The sequence below is a fragment of the Magnolia sinica genome, chromosome 16 (assembly GCF_029962835.1).
Source record: "Magnolia sinica isolate HGM2019 chromosome 16, MsV1, whole genome shotgun sequence".
NCBI classification, from domain to species: Eukaryota; Viridiplantae; Streptophyta; class Magnoliopsida; order Magnoliales; family Magnoliaceae; genus Magnolia; species Magnolia sinica.
Genome location: NC_080588.1, coordinates 49290857 through 49306160, shown reverse-complemented (window position 1 = coordinate 49306160; position 15304 = coordinate 49290857). Strand labels below are relative to the sequence as shown.

Genomic DNA, 15304 nt, shown 5'->3' with positions numbered 1-15304 from the left:
TTCCACTGTTTTAGTTCAACATAAATAGCCATGCGAAACAAGACTAGTAACAAACCAACGGAATAGCTTTGAGAAGAAAGCCTTCCACTATTTTAGTTCAACATAAACAGCCTTGCGAAACAACATCAGCCACCATCACATTAGACAAGAAAGCCAACAATCCCAAGAACAATCGCTTCACCGGCTGCCAATTCAGCACCTCCTCCCAATTAGAAATGAGCAACATAAGAGAGATGCCACGAAAGCAGCCGTCTGCCTTGGCGACTATACCAGACACCCCACTTGCCTAACCTGAGAAAATCCTATGATTTCTAACAATATAGACCATATCAGTGCATGCACTATCTTGCTCCAAAGTATCCAGCCAATATCACCCCACAAAACTGAATCCAATAACCGGCTGCTTCGTCGCTCCAATTCAGCACCTCCTCCCAATTAGAAATGAACAGCATACAAGATATGCCACAAAATCTGTCGTCCGCCTTGGCCCATAAAAGAGCAGAAAATCTTCTTGACTATACTACCACCCCGCTTAACTTCCTTGAGAAAATCCTATGATTTCTAACAATATAGACCATATCACTGCCTGCCTATCTTGATCCAAAGTATCTGGCTAATATTGCCCCAGACCCCTCTCAACCAACCCAAAATAGATTTTGATAAGACCCACCCCATGCCAAACTTTTTAAGAACTTCCAGCAATATCTTCGTACCTGTCATGCAATGGATAAACAGATGATTCACAGATTCTTCAAGCACAGAACACAACAAGCACCATTGGGAATGCCATCCCCAACTCTTTAGATAGTCAATGTCTAAGATTTTATCAAGACAAGTGGTTCAAACAAAAGCTCTAACCTTTAGTGGGAATCTTCATTGACCATATTTGGAAAACGAAGCAGTAATTCCACCCTTCCCTCTCGACAAAGAACGCGACAAGGATCTAATCATAAACTTACCGCCAGCTTCCAGGACCATATGCAATTATATCCAAAATGAGTTCATAACATTCCAATTTCCTACAATACACGCAATAAAACACAAAAATATAACAAAAAACTAATAATAACCAAAATTTTACCTTGGTCTCAGATCCATATGAATTACAAGGTAACTCAAAGTCATCCTCTCTATGACTACCAGCACGGTCATAATATTGTTGCTCTGCATAACTGCGATATTGTGGCCAAGTCGTGAGGTTATGATACCAGGCCATGTGCTCTATAAGATATCAATTATACTAATCCTCAACAACATGCACCAGTGTGTACATTGATGGACACTGAGCAATTGTCATAACTAGTGGCACTGAAGATTTTAGTTGCAATGCCACTGTGGCTGAACACCTCCAAACGCATCTATATCCCAGATACACCTGTCCATAGCCATAACCCTATCCGTAACCATGGCTGGACGCCTCCATATACATTGCCATATTTGTAACCATAGGCATGCTCATAACCATAGAATAGCTGGATGACTGTGAATGGGAGTCATAGCCACTGTACTCACTCTTTCCCTAGCCATATGAGCCATATCCTTAATGCAGCATGTAAGTGAAGCTCCACTACCCATCACTAATGTCTAAGGACTCAATACTCCATGAAATAGCCTCCTCATCGCATGTCAACTATTTCTTGCCCCCCATCCATGAATGTACAATTGTTGGACAAGTATCATGCTCTAGGCCCTGGGTGGCAGAGTCGAACTGCCTCTTCACAACGAAGGGCTACGAGGCCTCCCACTGTGGGTGTAAATGAAGACAAAAAATGATCATTGCTCTTTGAATCACTCAAGCTGATGCCATGCAATCCTGATGCATCACTCCAAATGCAAGTTCCCTCATCAACACATCAAAGGAATCAGTGTGAGACCCCACTTCTTCAGTCGTAACTCCGTTGATGTCAATGGGCGAGCCTAACGCCTCTCGATCGTAGGGTCAGGTCATCAATCTGCCTCATCCAAGTCCATTGACTTAACCCACTTGTACAGAGGGTTCTCCTCTCCCTGAACAACAAATGCATCATTACCAATGGTGATCAAGTCAAGGGTTCACACTTTGGCTCCTTAGCAGTCAATATGTAGCTGCCTCAACAATACAAGAATCACTACTCATGCGCCTTTGAAGATATTATCCATTGAGTAGAACTATGTTCTATCATTTGTATACTAGATATTTACACAGATGTGTGAAGTAAATGAAAGTAAAAGACACATTACATTACCCCCAAACTAACCTGTCCATTTTGACTTGAAGGACCTTCTTTAACTCGTCACTGTTATCTAGTGGTATTTGAGGTTCATGAAATACAATGAAACCCAACTGACAAATGAATTAACAATATAAATATAAAACATTGATATAAGCTAATGCAAGATACAAAAACCAAAAACATATTAAACAAAAAAGAAAGAAAGCTTACCAGCTGCTTCAAGTGAGTGCCCAAGGGTGTTTTACCATCGATCATCAATGATCTTATACACCCATTTATAAGGCCAAGGGATCGTGACCTTGATGTCCCTTTTGACGATCCGCATCAACTCATATATTGATCCCATCAATGCTCACGTCTCATTGTCACCACCCTAAATACTTCAAGAATGGCAACCACATCATGAACCTTTTCCCCAAAACACATTTTGCAAAACTATCCCCTCAGCCCTCTATCCCATCTGCCACCACTCTTATCTCAATCCACCCCATTTGGCGAAGGTGAACAAGAAGCTCACTCTAGCCTTATGCTTACCAAGTCTCTCCAATGCAATTAATTTTGCAGCTAACCATGTTGCCCCTTAGCGCATTGTCCCCTTCACACTATCTGCGCATCTTTAACAACAACCAAATTTGATTATAAATAAAGTTGTTCGCTATTTTTGCATCTTCAATTACTCCTCACACTCAGCTTTTCCCTTGTTACCTTGAGCATGAAATCAATATAATGAGCTGCACATTGGGTCCAATACAAGTTGTGCTTTTTTCATCAACTAATTTCTTTTGAAAATAATTAAGTTCAATTACTTAATACAAATATGCATGAGGCCACCCAGTGCATATCTCTATTAAAATTTTAAAACATATTTTCAAATTGTTTTAGAAAAAAATCGAAAAAAAAAAAAAAAGAATCTATAGATTGGCCTACACTTATTAACATATATTTTTTTTCCACAGGCATTTCAATTTTAAAGAGTGAATGGAAGAAATTCGAATTTCCCAAGTTTTCTTTTTTCCCATTTTCACCTTCAAAATAAAACATTCTTATTGAAATCAATGTCAATCAATGCATGAAACATAACCATTGATACAGACTTTTACTTGTTTTCTTGCTATCTGTTAAAAAAGGAATTTAAACAAACTTTCTCCCCTTTGGAGTTCCGGCCCAAATCTGCTCTCATATTGTGATTTCTCTACCAACTCATGCCTTGAGGAGGAGGGGTGGTGAGAAGCTCTTTTAAAATTTGTAGATATTTCTGATATCCCCTCAAATATCGCAGTTACCGCAAGTATCTTTTGATATTTTGAATTTATAACAGTTAACTCTCTACTTTATGGAAAGGTGTTTCCTCCGTGAAGTCGGCGTTCTTAGAAAGGTGTTGGTTACTATTTAGGGAGTGAAGAAAGAATCTGGTTTTGGGGAGATACTTGGGTGGGGGGGGCCCTAAAATCCGAGTTCTCAAGAATCTTTCGGTTGGCTCAGGTCCCGTCCCGTCCATTATGGTGGTGGATTGTTTCTCCCACATTGGTGGGGCGATCATCTGGGAACCTCCTTGCAAGCGGTTTCTTCACGACAAGGAAGTAGTCAAATTTACAGCTCTCTTAGATGGCATTCATCTCTAAAGCCCCATCCTCCGCCCATTCCGATAAGATGCTGTGGAAGGCTAACAACTTGGGATCGTTTTTGGTTAAAACCTTCTATTCCCTTTTGCAGGGAGGCAATCCTCAAAGGGATGCAGGGTCTGCCAAGTTCATGTGGTACTATGATATCCCTCCAAAGATAGCGGCTTTTGGGTGGCTAGTTGGAAGGAAGAAAGTCCTTACTGTTGATCATCTTCGGAAAATGGCTATGGTGATTCCCAACATTTGCATCTTATGCATGAATGATGAGGAGACGGTGGACCATCTTTTTAGTCATTACCCTTTTGTGAGGTCAATTTGGGCTGATCTATTGGGTCGCTTCCACATCTCATGATCTTCACTGGGATCCGTTGATTCTCTTTTGATAGCTTGGCACGGGATGAGGCTTGGAAAACCAAAGACCATGTTATGGAGGATGGCGTTGCTTGCAGTTTGGTGGGCGGTGTGGGAAGAAAGAAATGCTAGATGTTTTAATAATGAGAGGAAGTCAGTAGAAGGCACGTCCTATAGGGCCAATATGGTGATCATCGATTGGACCTCTTGTGTTTCTAAGTTGAGGGATTGTAATTTTGATTTTCTTGGGTAGTTTTCGGTCGCCTACTCAGCATCCCCCACCTTTTGTAGTTTTTTTTTTTCCTTCTCTGAATAATATTTTTCGCTCTCTCAAAAAGAAAAGGAAAAAAAAAAAAACAACTCTCACCTATATATTCTAGTAATGTTGATATCACAATATCGTGGCTCATATCATTGATACCATGTATCTTTTGTATATCCCCTAGAGTTTCATACTGCTAACCAGCAGTAATATCTGCCGATATATCAACCAACTTGTGCAACACACAGCAAATTGACAACAAGTAAACATAGAGACAGTCTTTAGCTAGCCAACTGAATGATCAAAATTTTAGTTCATTTAACACTCAAAACAAGGTTTGTTTTGATAAAGCAGTTGTCTACGACAAGATTGGAGTCCAGTAAGAACTCAATGAACATCTAGAGGGGCACAATGCTGCAAAACATCCGTATAAAAACTTTGAATCCATGCATGCATAATGGAATCAACATAGAACCTAACGAGAACAGCACACAATATAACTTCGACGGGTTTGGAAAATAGTTTCCACATGCATATCAAGTCATATTTTATCAAATGTTTAAAGAAGAGTTTATATTTGCATAGCTGGATAATCGTCCTAAAAATAGTTATTAATACAATAAGAGGATTTAATAGCAAAACAAAAAACAAAAGTTCATTTATTGAGATTTAGAAGAAACACCTATTTCCCAGTAAATAAAAAATAGTTGTCAAAAAACATTTTAAAAAAGAAAGAATGTTAGGTTTTTTCTGCCACTGTTTCTACTATGCCCCCAAGATCACATATGGAGTGAATTGTGTGCCTAATTTTGAGAAAATGGTAAAAGATATAACCTGAAAAGGCAAAATTTTCTGCTTTTCACGGTCATAAGCAACAACTTCACAATCCAGCACGAAGGACCTTACTGAAGACTTCTTGACTCTGCAAGGTAACACTAAAATTAAGCCTCATTGTACGTCCATCTGCACACCTTTTTTGAAGTTGATCTATCATAGAAGCAATCATACTAGTCCGATACATCAGCACATGGATACTCACAAAGATAGAATATATTAAAGAGAGGAACTAAAGCTAGAAAACAATCACCAGTAGACATAGCTGATAATTAAACATAAGGAACCAAAGAAACCAATAGCATGGATAAGTACATAAACAAATGTTAAAATTTAACCTTGGTATCCATGGCTATGAGGATCCAATCCCATGCATCTAGCAATCACGATGCACCCTACAACAGCAAACAACAGTACCAGCATGTCTAGCACGAGTCACAGCACCAACGCCATCCAATTGGAGTTCAATGTAAAGAACCAAAGTAGAGATTCAGGTGTAAAGATGGAAAACTCGATCATGCATTGCAGATGAAGCAGCGAATAGATTTGGAGACAGGTTGGCTTTGTTGGGAGAAGAGATCCCTTCTCGACCACACACATCAAAAGAAGAAAAGGGAAAAAAAAAAAAAAAGAGAAAAGATGCAAACCACAACACAGATTTACGTGGTTCCCTTTCGGTACTTCCACGGATTCACACCGATCCAATATGCTAAAAGCCAAAAACGAAGAAGCAGCTCTCTCTCTCTCTCTCTCTCTCTCTCTCTCTCTCTCTCTCTCTCTCTCATGACAGAATATATATTAACCCCAAATGAACTAGGGTTTACATAAAACTCCGTGTGAAATTATGAAACTGCCCCCGACGGCACAACCCACGACAGTGCTAGCTGGATGAACAGTACATCTCTGATGATCAGGCTCCACAGATCTTAACAGGCTTCGGGTCAGGAACAGGTGTACCCATATCTAGACCCACCTAAGGGCATTGGGTTCGGATATGCATATGACATTGGTGGTATTAGACTTGAATCCAAATAGGTCCGGGTCTGTTGGATCCAGTGTTCGAATTGTCGATGTCACTACAAGTTTCACTGGCCAGATATAAAGATATAATATCGTTATCGCCAATCACTAGAAATTCGGAAAAATAAGGAAAAACATGAGGAAAATGGTGGAATTTTTCAGTGAAACTTCAGGACATGCCTAAAACATGCCTAAAAACACATATTTACATAGTTAGAAATTTTATATATATAATTACAAAAAAAAAAAAAATGCATTACATAACTATGGGGCCCACCATGATGTATGTGCCTTATATCCACACCGTCCATCAAATATGACAGCTCCTTTTAAGGCATGATCCGAAAAATGAACAAGATCCAAATCTTAAGTGGACCATACCACAAGAAACAAACTATTGCGATTAAATCACCACCACTGAAAACTTCACGGGGTCCACCGGAATATTTATTCTATCACAAATATAAGCTTAATCCAAAACTTTCGTGGCCCATGAGAAGTTTTATCGGTCGATTACCACTGTTTCCCATATTATGGTCCACCTGCGATTGGGATCTGACTATTTTTTGGAGCATGCCCTAAAATGAGTTTTCAAAATAGATGGACGGAGTGGATATAAGGCACATGCATCACATTGGGCCCCATGGTCAGGGATTCCACTCACCTCAGTGGATCCAAAGATCCATTAAAGTCGCCCCCCAAATCCCCTCAATATCAGGAGCGCAACTTGGGTGAGAACTCGGAACAACGATGTGGGTGGGACCCTGACCGTAGAGCCCACCTTGATGCATGCATTGTATATCCACGCCGTCCATCTGTTTTTCCAGCTTAAATTAGGATGTGGTCCCAATAAATGAAGAAGAAGCAATTTCAGGTAGACCATACCACAACAAACAGTGGTCATTGAATGTCCACCATTAAAAACTTCCTAGGGTCCACTGTAATGTTTGTTGATTATCCAACCTATTGATAAGGTGAAACAAACTGAAAGAAAGACAAATATCCGTTTGATCCAAAACTTGTGGCCCACATAATATTTTTAATGGCCAATAACCATTGTTTCCTATGGTCTGGTCTACATGAAAATTATATCTGATTCATTTTTTGGACCATGCCTTGATTTAATATGGAAAAACATATGGACAGCATGGATATACAATGCATGCATCGAGGTGAGACCTACGTAAGGGTCCCACCCACATCGCTGGTTCTGGGTCCCACCAAAGTCTCACTCCAAAATTAGAGACTTGGTGTGTTGATGTTACCAAGTTGGTGTGCCAAACCACCAACCTACTTGGTGTGTTGATGTTACCAAGTTATGTTGGCCCCACCATGATGCATGTGTTATATCCACACCGTCCATTCATTTCATAAGATCATTTTCAGGCATTGGCCAAAAAATGAGTCAGATTCAAATCTAAAGTGGACCATACTACAGAAAGCAGTGAGGACTGAACGTCTACCATTGAAAACTTCTTGGGGGCTTTCAGATTTGGATCTACTTAAGATTTCACATCAATTCATAAAATGATCCATAAAAAACTGATGGACAGTGTGGATATACAAAAAATGCATCAACGTGGCCCTACACATTAAGGGCAACACCCACTAAAGTATTACTCGCGTAACACCTAATCCACTAAAGTATTGCCTTATGAGAGCGTACTTTGTAAATGATGTGGGGCCCACCATGATTTGGATGTCTTATCCAAACCGTTCGTCCTTTTTAGAAAGAAATTTTATGGAAACATACCAAGAGTTAAGCATATCAGAAGCTTAGGTGGACCACACCACATGAAACATTGTGAATTGAACGCCTACCATTGAAACTTCTTCAAGGCCACAATTTTTTAATCAAGTTGATATTTCTGTTATCCCTTCATCTTTGCCTTTGTATCCTTATGAAAAGGTTTGATGACAAATAAACATCACTGTGGGCCCTAGGAAGGTTTCAACGATGGAAATCATTACTCTCACTGTTTCCTATGGTGTGGTCCACTAGAGCTTTTGATATGCTTCAATTTTGGGCTGAGCCCTTAAAATGAGTTGGAAAAAATGATAGACGGTGTCGATAAACCACATACATTCAAGGTGGGCCCAAGAGAGTTTACTCAGTACGATAAAGCGTACTGAATATATCAATACGCAATTCGCTTCCACGAAGCTTTAAAAAATGATTTGCAGGGGAGGGAATTTCGCTGAAGAAAGGGGGATTTCGAAAGGAGGATTTTGTTTGCATTTAAAACTCTCCCATCTCATAAAGGGGGGTTTTCGATTAAGGGTTTCAAAACCCTACATCCAACCCAAATCACGAAGAAATCCCCCAAAATTCTGGATGTTTCACTATAATCATCCATCTTGTGACATCGAAGGGAAATTTTGAGATTTTTATTACCTCTATCGAAGAGGGAGCTATCAATCGATGTCAGACCATCTTCTTTCGAGTTCCGATCAACCAGGTAATACCGAAATCAAATCTTTTTTTTTGTTAAATTTTTTTTCTAATTTTTACTTATTTACGCAAGGGTACTGGCGATATTCTCCGCGATAATCCAAATTATCAACGATAACAAAAATTTCGCCGATGTTTTGCCGATATTATCGGCAATATTTCAATAATATCGCCAATAATTTAAACACTGGTTGCATCTTATGTGTTGTCAATGGGTCAGGTTCAGGTTGGGTTGAGTTTATAAATTGGTATTTCAATATCAAACAGTTTAATGTGAGTTAATGCATGTCAGATGTACAATTTGTGAGTGCCTGTGTATAAACCAACACCTTGCCAAAGCATCAAATAGCTCCTTTCCTTTATTCAAACGATTAAAAAGAAATGATATTAAAAATATGGCCACTCCAAAATAAAACCAAAGAACACATTCTAGAATTCACTACAATTAAACTTAAACAGAGCATATCAAAATTAGGTCCAAGCAACTCTTTGATAAGGTTCATAAATTCAACAAACAGCCCGATACAACTTTCTAACCAAAGAGGGAACCATTAAACCACCATAAACATGTTCAAAATTATAAATGAATACATATTTGGAATATTTAGAATTTTCTGAATTTAATGGATATTTTTTTGACAAAAAAAAAAAAAAAAAAGACCATTGCAGGGGTCGTAACAGTAATGGCAACAATGGGCACCGTTACTGCAACAGAACACCTTGCGAGGCCTACGAGGAGGTGCAAGCATAAGGGACCTTGAGTCTATGAATATGTCCCTCCTTGGAAAATGGCTCTGGATGTTTGGGGAGGAGGGCGGAGTGCTTTAGAAGGAAGTTGAAAAGAAGAAATATGAGCATGCAGCAGTGGATTGGTGGACGAGGGAATCTTCTGTCTACCGAGCTACTCTAATGCAGGGGCATTTTCACACCGGGCTCGAGTGGGGTTGCCTGTGGGTGCAGAGGCGGGTGGCCCATGTGAGGCGGGTGGCTCGTGTGAGGCGGTACCCATGTGATGTGAGGCCCGCAAGGGGGGTTCGGCCGAGGTCTTAACCCATGCGATGTAGGGCCTGGGCTATGAGATAAAGGGATTGATTCGCCATGCTCTAACATTTCGAGCTTTCAAAGCAAGTGGTTAATTGTCCTACATCAAAGTGGTATCAAAGCGGGAAGTCTCGTGTTCAAGACTCCTCACCGGAGGTGATTACTGCAGGGGCATTTTCATACCGGGCTTGAGTGGGGTTGCCTGTGGGATGCAGGGGCACACTCGGGGTGAGCGGCCCGTGTGAGGCAAGTGGCTCGTGTGAGGCAGGTGGCTCATGTGAGGTGGCACCCATGTGATGTAGGGCCCACGAGGAGGGTTCGACCGAGGTCCTAACCCATGCAAGGTGGGGCCTGGGCTATGAGATAAAGGGATTGATTCGCCATGCTCTCACAGTTCAAGCTTTTAGAGCAAGTGGTTAATTGTCCTACATCATACTCACTAGGGAATGGGGAGAAGATTCAATTCTGGGAGGATGTTTAGGTGGGGAATTCTCCTTTAAAAGTTGATTTCCCAAGAATTTATAAGTTGGCACCAAATCCTTCTGTTTTGGTGGTTGATTGTTTCTTTCTTAATGGGGAGGTGGTTTGGGAGCCCTCAAGTAGGAGATTCTTGTGTGATGATGAGGTAGAAGAATTTGTTTCTTTGTTAGATAGTATTCATCTATGCTTCTCGGCTAGGACCTCCCCGAATAGGATGGTGTGGAGGGTCAATAAATTAGGATGTTTCTCAATTTGGTCACTATATTAACCTCATCCGTGATGACCGAAGGCAGGAAGGGTTGGGGCATTCCAAGTATGTACGACATTATGACGTGCCCCCGAAGATTACCGCCCTTGGATGGTTAGTTGGTTGGTAGAAGGAAAGTCCTAACCATTGACAATCTCCACAAATGAGCAATGGTGCTTCCCAGTATATGCCTTATGTGTATGAAAAACAAGGAAACAGTTGATCACCTATTTCTACATTGCCCCTTTGTGGGGATGATCAAGGTGGATATCCTCTCTCAGTTTAGTCTTGTGTTCTTTCCTAGCTTCAGTGAGTGAGCTCTTGTTAGCTTAGCATGGGGTTGAGTTAGGGAAAGGTAAAAAGGTGTTGTGGACAATGGCCTTGCTTGTTGTTTGGTGGGCTGTTTTGGAAGAAAGGAATGCGAGATGCTTTAAGGACATAAGATGGTGGATGGTGTTTCCCAAGGATTATAATTTTGCTTTTCTTAGGATGTAATTGGGGCACCAGCTCGGCACCTTAATCTTGTATTTTTCTTTTTGTTTAATAAAATTTTCCGCAATCTCTTTAAGAAAGTATTGATGTTGGCTTCCAATTTTCAAATTTGGGGAAATTGGGGAAAATCATATCTTCAATTTTGGCCTCCAATTTTTTTCTTTCATCAATGTCTTCTATGATCTATAAATTATATATGAAATTATTTTGAGTATAATTGCATCACTTTTGTCAAACAACACATGGTTTATGTCCCTATACAAAGGAAACTTATTATGTGTACTTGTTTTTTGTGATCTTTTGAGTTCGAAGTGTGTATTAATGTCTTTTTTAACATCCCCTAAAGTTTCATTAAAAAATTCGACCAATTTCCCAATATTTTTGAAAAGTAACGATACATCACGTGATACATGCAATATTAATTATGTGATACCCGATATGTTTCTGTATCCCAAGGGTGTGATACATGCGTCAATACAGATACTAAAAATATCGGTCTTAGCGACTTTAATTTTAGACTTTCAAGTTTTTGTAGTAGTTTGTACATCAACAAATGAATAAAAACCATGTATTTTATGCAAAATTGAAACACATAACATGTATACTACAAGTTTGCAACTCAACAAGAGAACCCTTTAGACACTCTAAAATTTTATAATAATAATAATAATAAATAAATAAATATAAATAAAAACTAAATAAAGAAAAAATGATAATTGTACACACAAGTTTTGACCACTACATATCGACCTATACTGGCCACTATGCCGTATCTGCTTCAGTTGAATCAGCTGACTCAATGTGAATACCGATAGTGTCTTCTCAAAAGAATTTCCAAATCTATAAAAGGTAGGTAGTTTTAAATCTTCTATTGCTAAACCACTGCTAGCTTCTTTATGCCATTTGTACACTTTTACCACAATGCACATGTGAAAACCAAAAAAAAAAAAATAGCCCATGAGATACACACAAGTTGATAAACCAAAAGTTAGATAGTAATCTCATCATAAATTTAGTGTGGACTTCTTAACAATGTCAAAAAAGCAGCAAGTTACTAGTTCTCATGTCAATACTAAAATGCCCATTTACCCAGTTTCCTCCCTGACTCGATGTCTTGTTTCCATACGTATCCCGTATCGGTATCGTTTGGCGTAACGGTGCCCTCCGATACCGATACGGATACAGGGGTGTAACGGCGATACGGGGGCGTAACGGCCCGTAACGGTGCTTTTTTTTTTGCCAAAAAAATATGAAAAAATATGGATTAAATCCGGAATATTCTAAGCATTCCAAATATGCATTCATTTATAAATTGGAACATGTTTATGGTGGTGTAACGGTCCACTCTTTGGTGAGAAGTTGTATCAGACTGTCCGATGAATTTATGAACCAAATAACCTGAATTTGACTACAAAATTCATATATTTAATTTTCTAAATATCTAATTTATATACTTAACAATTTGATATCATTTCTCCCAATAGTTCTTTTAAAAAATGAAATTAAATTCAGGTAGATCGCGTTGCCAATTTGGGGCTGACTTGGAGGACCAATCCATGCCCCAAATCAGCGTCAAATTCATGCAATTTATTGGCATTATCCCACTTGTGAATTGGTGGACATTTATTGGATAGTGAATCATGAAAAGAAAAAAAAAATCAAAAAGGCCTATTTTAAAAAATAAGCGTCCACAAATTAACAATTAAAACTATTCAAACAATTTGATTTTGGCATTTTGAGTTAGCAATTACAGTCCATAATTTAATTGGTAAATTTTAAGTTAATACATGTCTCGTGTACAATTTTTTAAGGGCCCGAATTAGGTAGGACTCGGATTGTGAAGTGTGGCACACGAGTGTCAAAGTTTTTTGGACCCCACTCATGATGAATGTGTTATATCCACACGGTCCATCCATTTTGCCAAATAATTTTGGGGCATGAGCCCAAAAATGAGGCAGATCCAAAGCTCAAGTAGACCGCACCATAAGAAACAACAATAATTAAATGACTGTCATTAAAAATTTATTGGGGCTACAAAAGTTTTAGATCAAGCTGACATGTGTGTTTTCCTTTCATCCACGTCAGCGTGACCCTATTAACAGGTTAGATGGAAAATGAACATTACAGTGGACCCTAAGAAATTTTTGATGGTGAGCATTCTATAACCACTGTTTCCTATGCTGTGGTCCACCTGAGATTTGGATCTTAGTAATTTTTTGAATCATAACCTAAAATGATGTGGCAAAATGGACGAACGGCATGGATAAAATACATACATCATGGTGGGGCCCATGTGGCACGTGTACATTTTTATTAACTTGTGCACGTGCTGCGTAACTCGTACACAGTCCATTCATTTGACACAAGCAAGTCATGTGGGTCTGATCATGAGGTATGTGTTATATCTAAACCGTCCATTCATTTGACGAGCTCGTCTTAAGGCTTGACAAGAAAAATAATACAGATCTAATTATCAAGTGGACCACACTGCAAAAAGCAGTGTGGGATTGAATGTCTACCATTCAAACCCTTTTTGGGATCACAGAACTTTTGGATCAATATGAAGTTTGTTTTTCCTCTTCATTCAAGTCTTTTTGACCTTTTGAACAGATTGGATGGAAAATAAACTTATGGTGGGCCTACGAATTTTTTAACGGTGAAAATCATCATCTCCGCTGCTATTTTTGGTGTGGTCTAGACGATCTTTGGATACGATTCATTTTTTGGCTAATGCTCTAAAATGATATTTAAAAATAGATGAACGGTGTAGATATAATAAATAAATCACTGTGGAGCCCATGTAACTTTGATCTCCTTTGAACCGTTCGTACAACTCGGAGCTCGAGGAGTGTCAGCACTCGTCTTAGCATGACACGTACCTACAGCAGCTGGTGCGGAGAGAGGGAAACCGAAAAGAAAAAAACAGGAGAGGGAAACGGAAAAGAAAAAGAGGGAAAGAACAGGGAGAGAGAGAGAGAGAGAGAGAGAGAGAGAGAGAAGAAGAAGAAGAAGAAGGAGGCCCGGGCCGCAGCCGCAGCAGGGCGAGAAGAAGAAGAAGAGGAAGAAGGAGAAGAAGAGGAAGAAGGAGAAGAAGAAGAAGAATAGAGAAAAAACAGGTATTTTTTCTGTTTTTTTTTTTCCCTATTTTCTAGGCCCTTAACCCGTAACGGCCATTATGGCCCGTAATGTGCGTAACGGCCCCGTAACAGCCGTTAGGGTCACAAAATCGACAAGTGCCCGTTTCGACCCCGTATCGCATAACGGTGTCAGCCGTTACCGTTACGTATCGGCCGATACGGCCATATCGTAACGGATACGGGACACCTTGCCACGCTCATTTCATGCTTTCATTTTGCTCCTAGCATCTAGGCTATAGTCATTGTGTGAAAAAGTTTGCAAATCGTAGGCAGAATTACTAGTGTTATTCTAGAAAAGAACAAGTTGAAGATAATGCCCGTTTGGGTGCATAATCATATACAGTCAATCTAATGATCACTGAACAGGCAGAAATGCCATAATTCTGAGAATAACTACATTCATAACTATATTAATGCAATATTCACCAGAGTAAAATTGAGGAATTGTAAGATGGAGATAGAATAAATAAGATGAATTATCATAATGAAGTTAAAGAAGCTCAACCTGAAGACGAATCATCATGATGAAGTTAAAGAAGCTCAACCTGAAGAGTGGAGCTACTACATGAGAAGGTTAGGTCCAATTTCTTCAGGTTTACAGAAGAATCTAAGGAATAACCAGATCCAAAGAAGCTATGAAGTAAAGGAAAGTTCTTGCTGAATAGGGGCTGTGGTGGATCATCATCTTCTTCTTCATCATCGCCTTGTCCTTATCCCAATTAGTTGGAATCAGCACTATGGTGGGTGAGATCAAACTAATTCAAAAGAAACAGTTTGCCTTTGTGAAACTTTAGTAAGAGAGTAAGGGCACAGTAGGCACCCGAGAGAAAATGGCAAAGAATAACAAAAACGATTTGGAACAAACAAGGGTGGCAATGCCCCTTGATAGAGTGGAATGCAGAAAAGGATTCATGCAGCCAACCCAAGTCAGTTGGGATAAGGCTTAGATGATGACAATGATGATGATGATGAATGGGCTGAGTAACCCAACCCACTTGATGAGCCCGACCCAGCTTTGGACCAGGCTTGGACCTATTAGTTGGCCCATGGACCAGGCTTGGGCCCAGCATGCATGGCCCAATAAATTTTTTGGGCCGGGCCTTGGCTCATGTCATTTTAGCCTGACTAGCCCTACCCAGCCAGGCCGAACTTA

General features: G+C 39.7%; 1 protein-coding gene across 4 annotated transcripts in view; it reads right to left on the bottom strand.

The window, feature by feature from the left end:
* LOC131228527 (DNA ligase 1-like) overlaps positions 1–15304 on the bottom strand; it is a 51191-nt gene that overhangs the window by 12080 nt on the left and 23807 nt on the right. For all 4 annotated transcript variants that reach the window (XM_058224234.1, XM_058224233.1, XM_058224232.1 and 1 more), the window contains exon 7: positions 5283–5370. In XM_058224234.1, coding sequence (XP_058080217.1) covers positions 5283–5370 — 88 coding nt within the window. The remainder of the gene's footprint in view (positions 1–5282; positions 5371–15304) is intronic.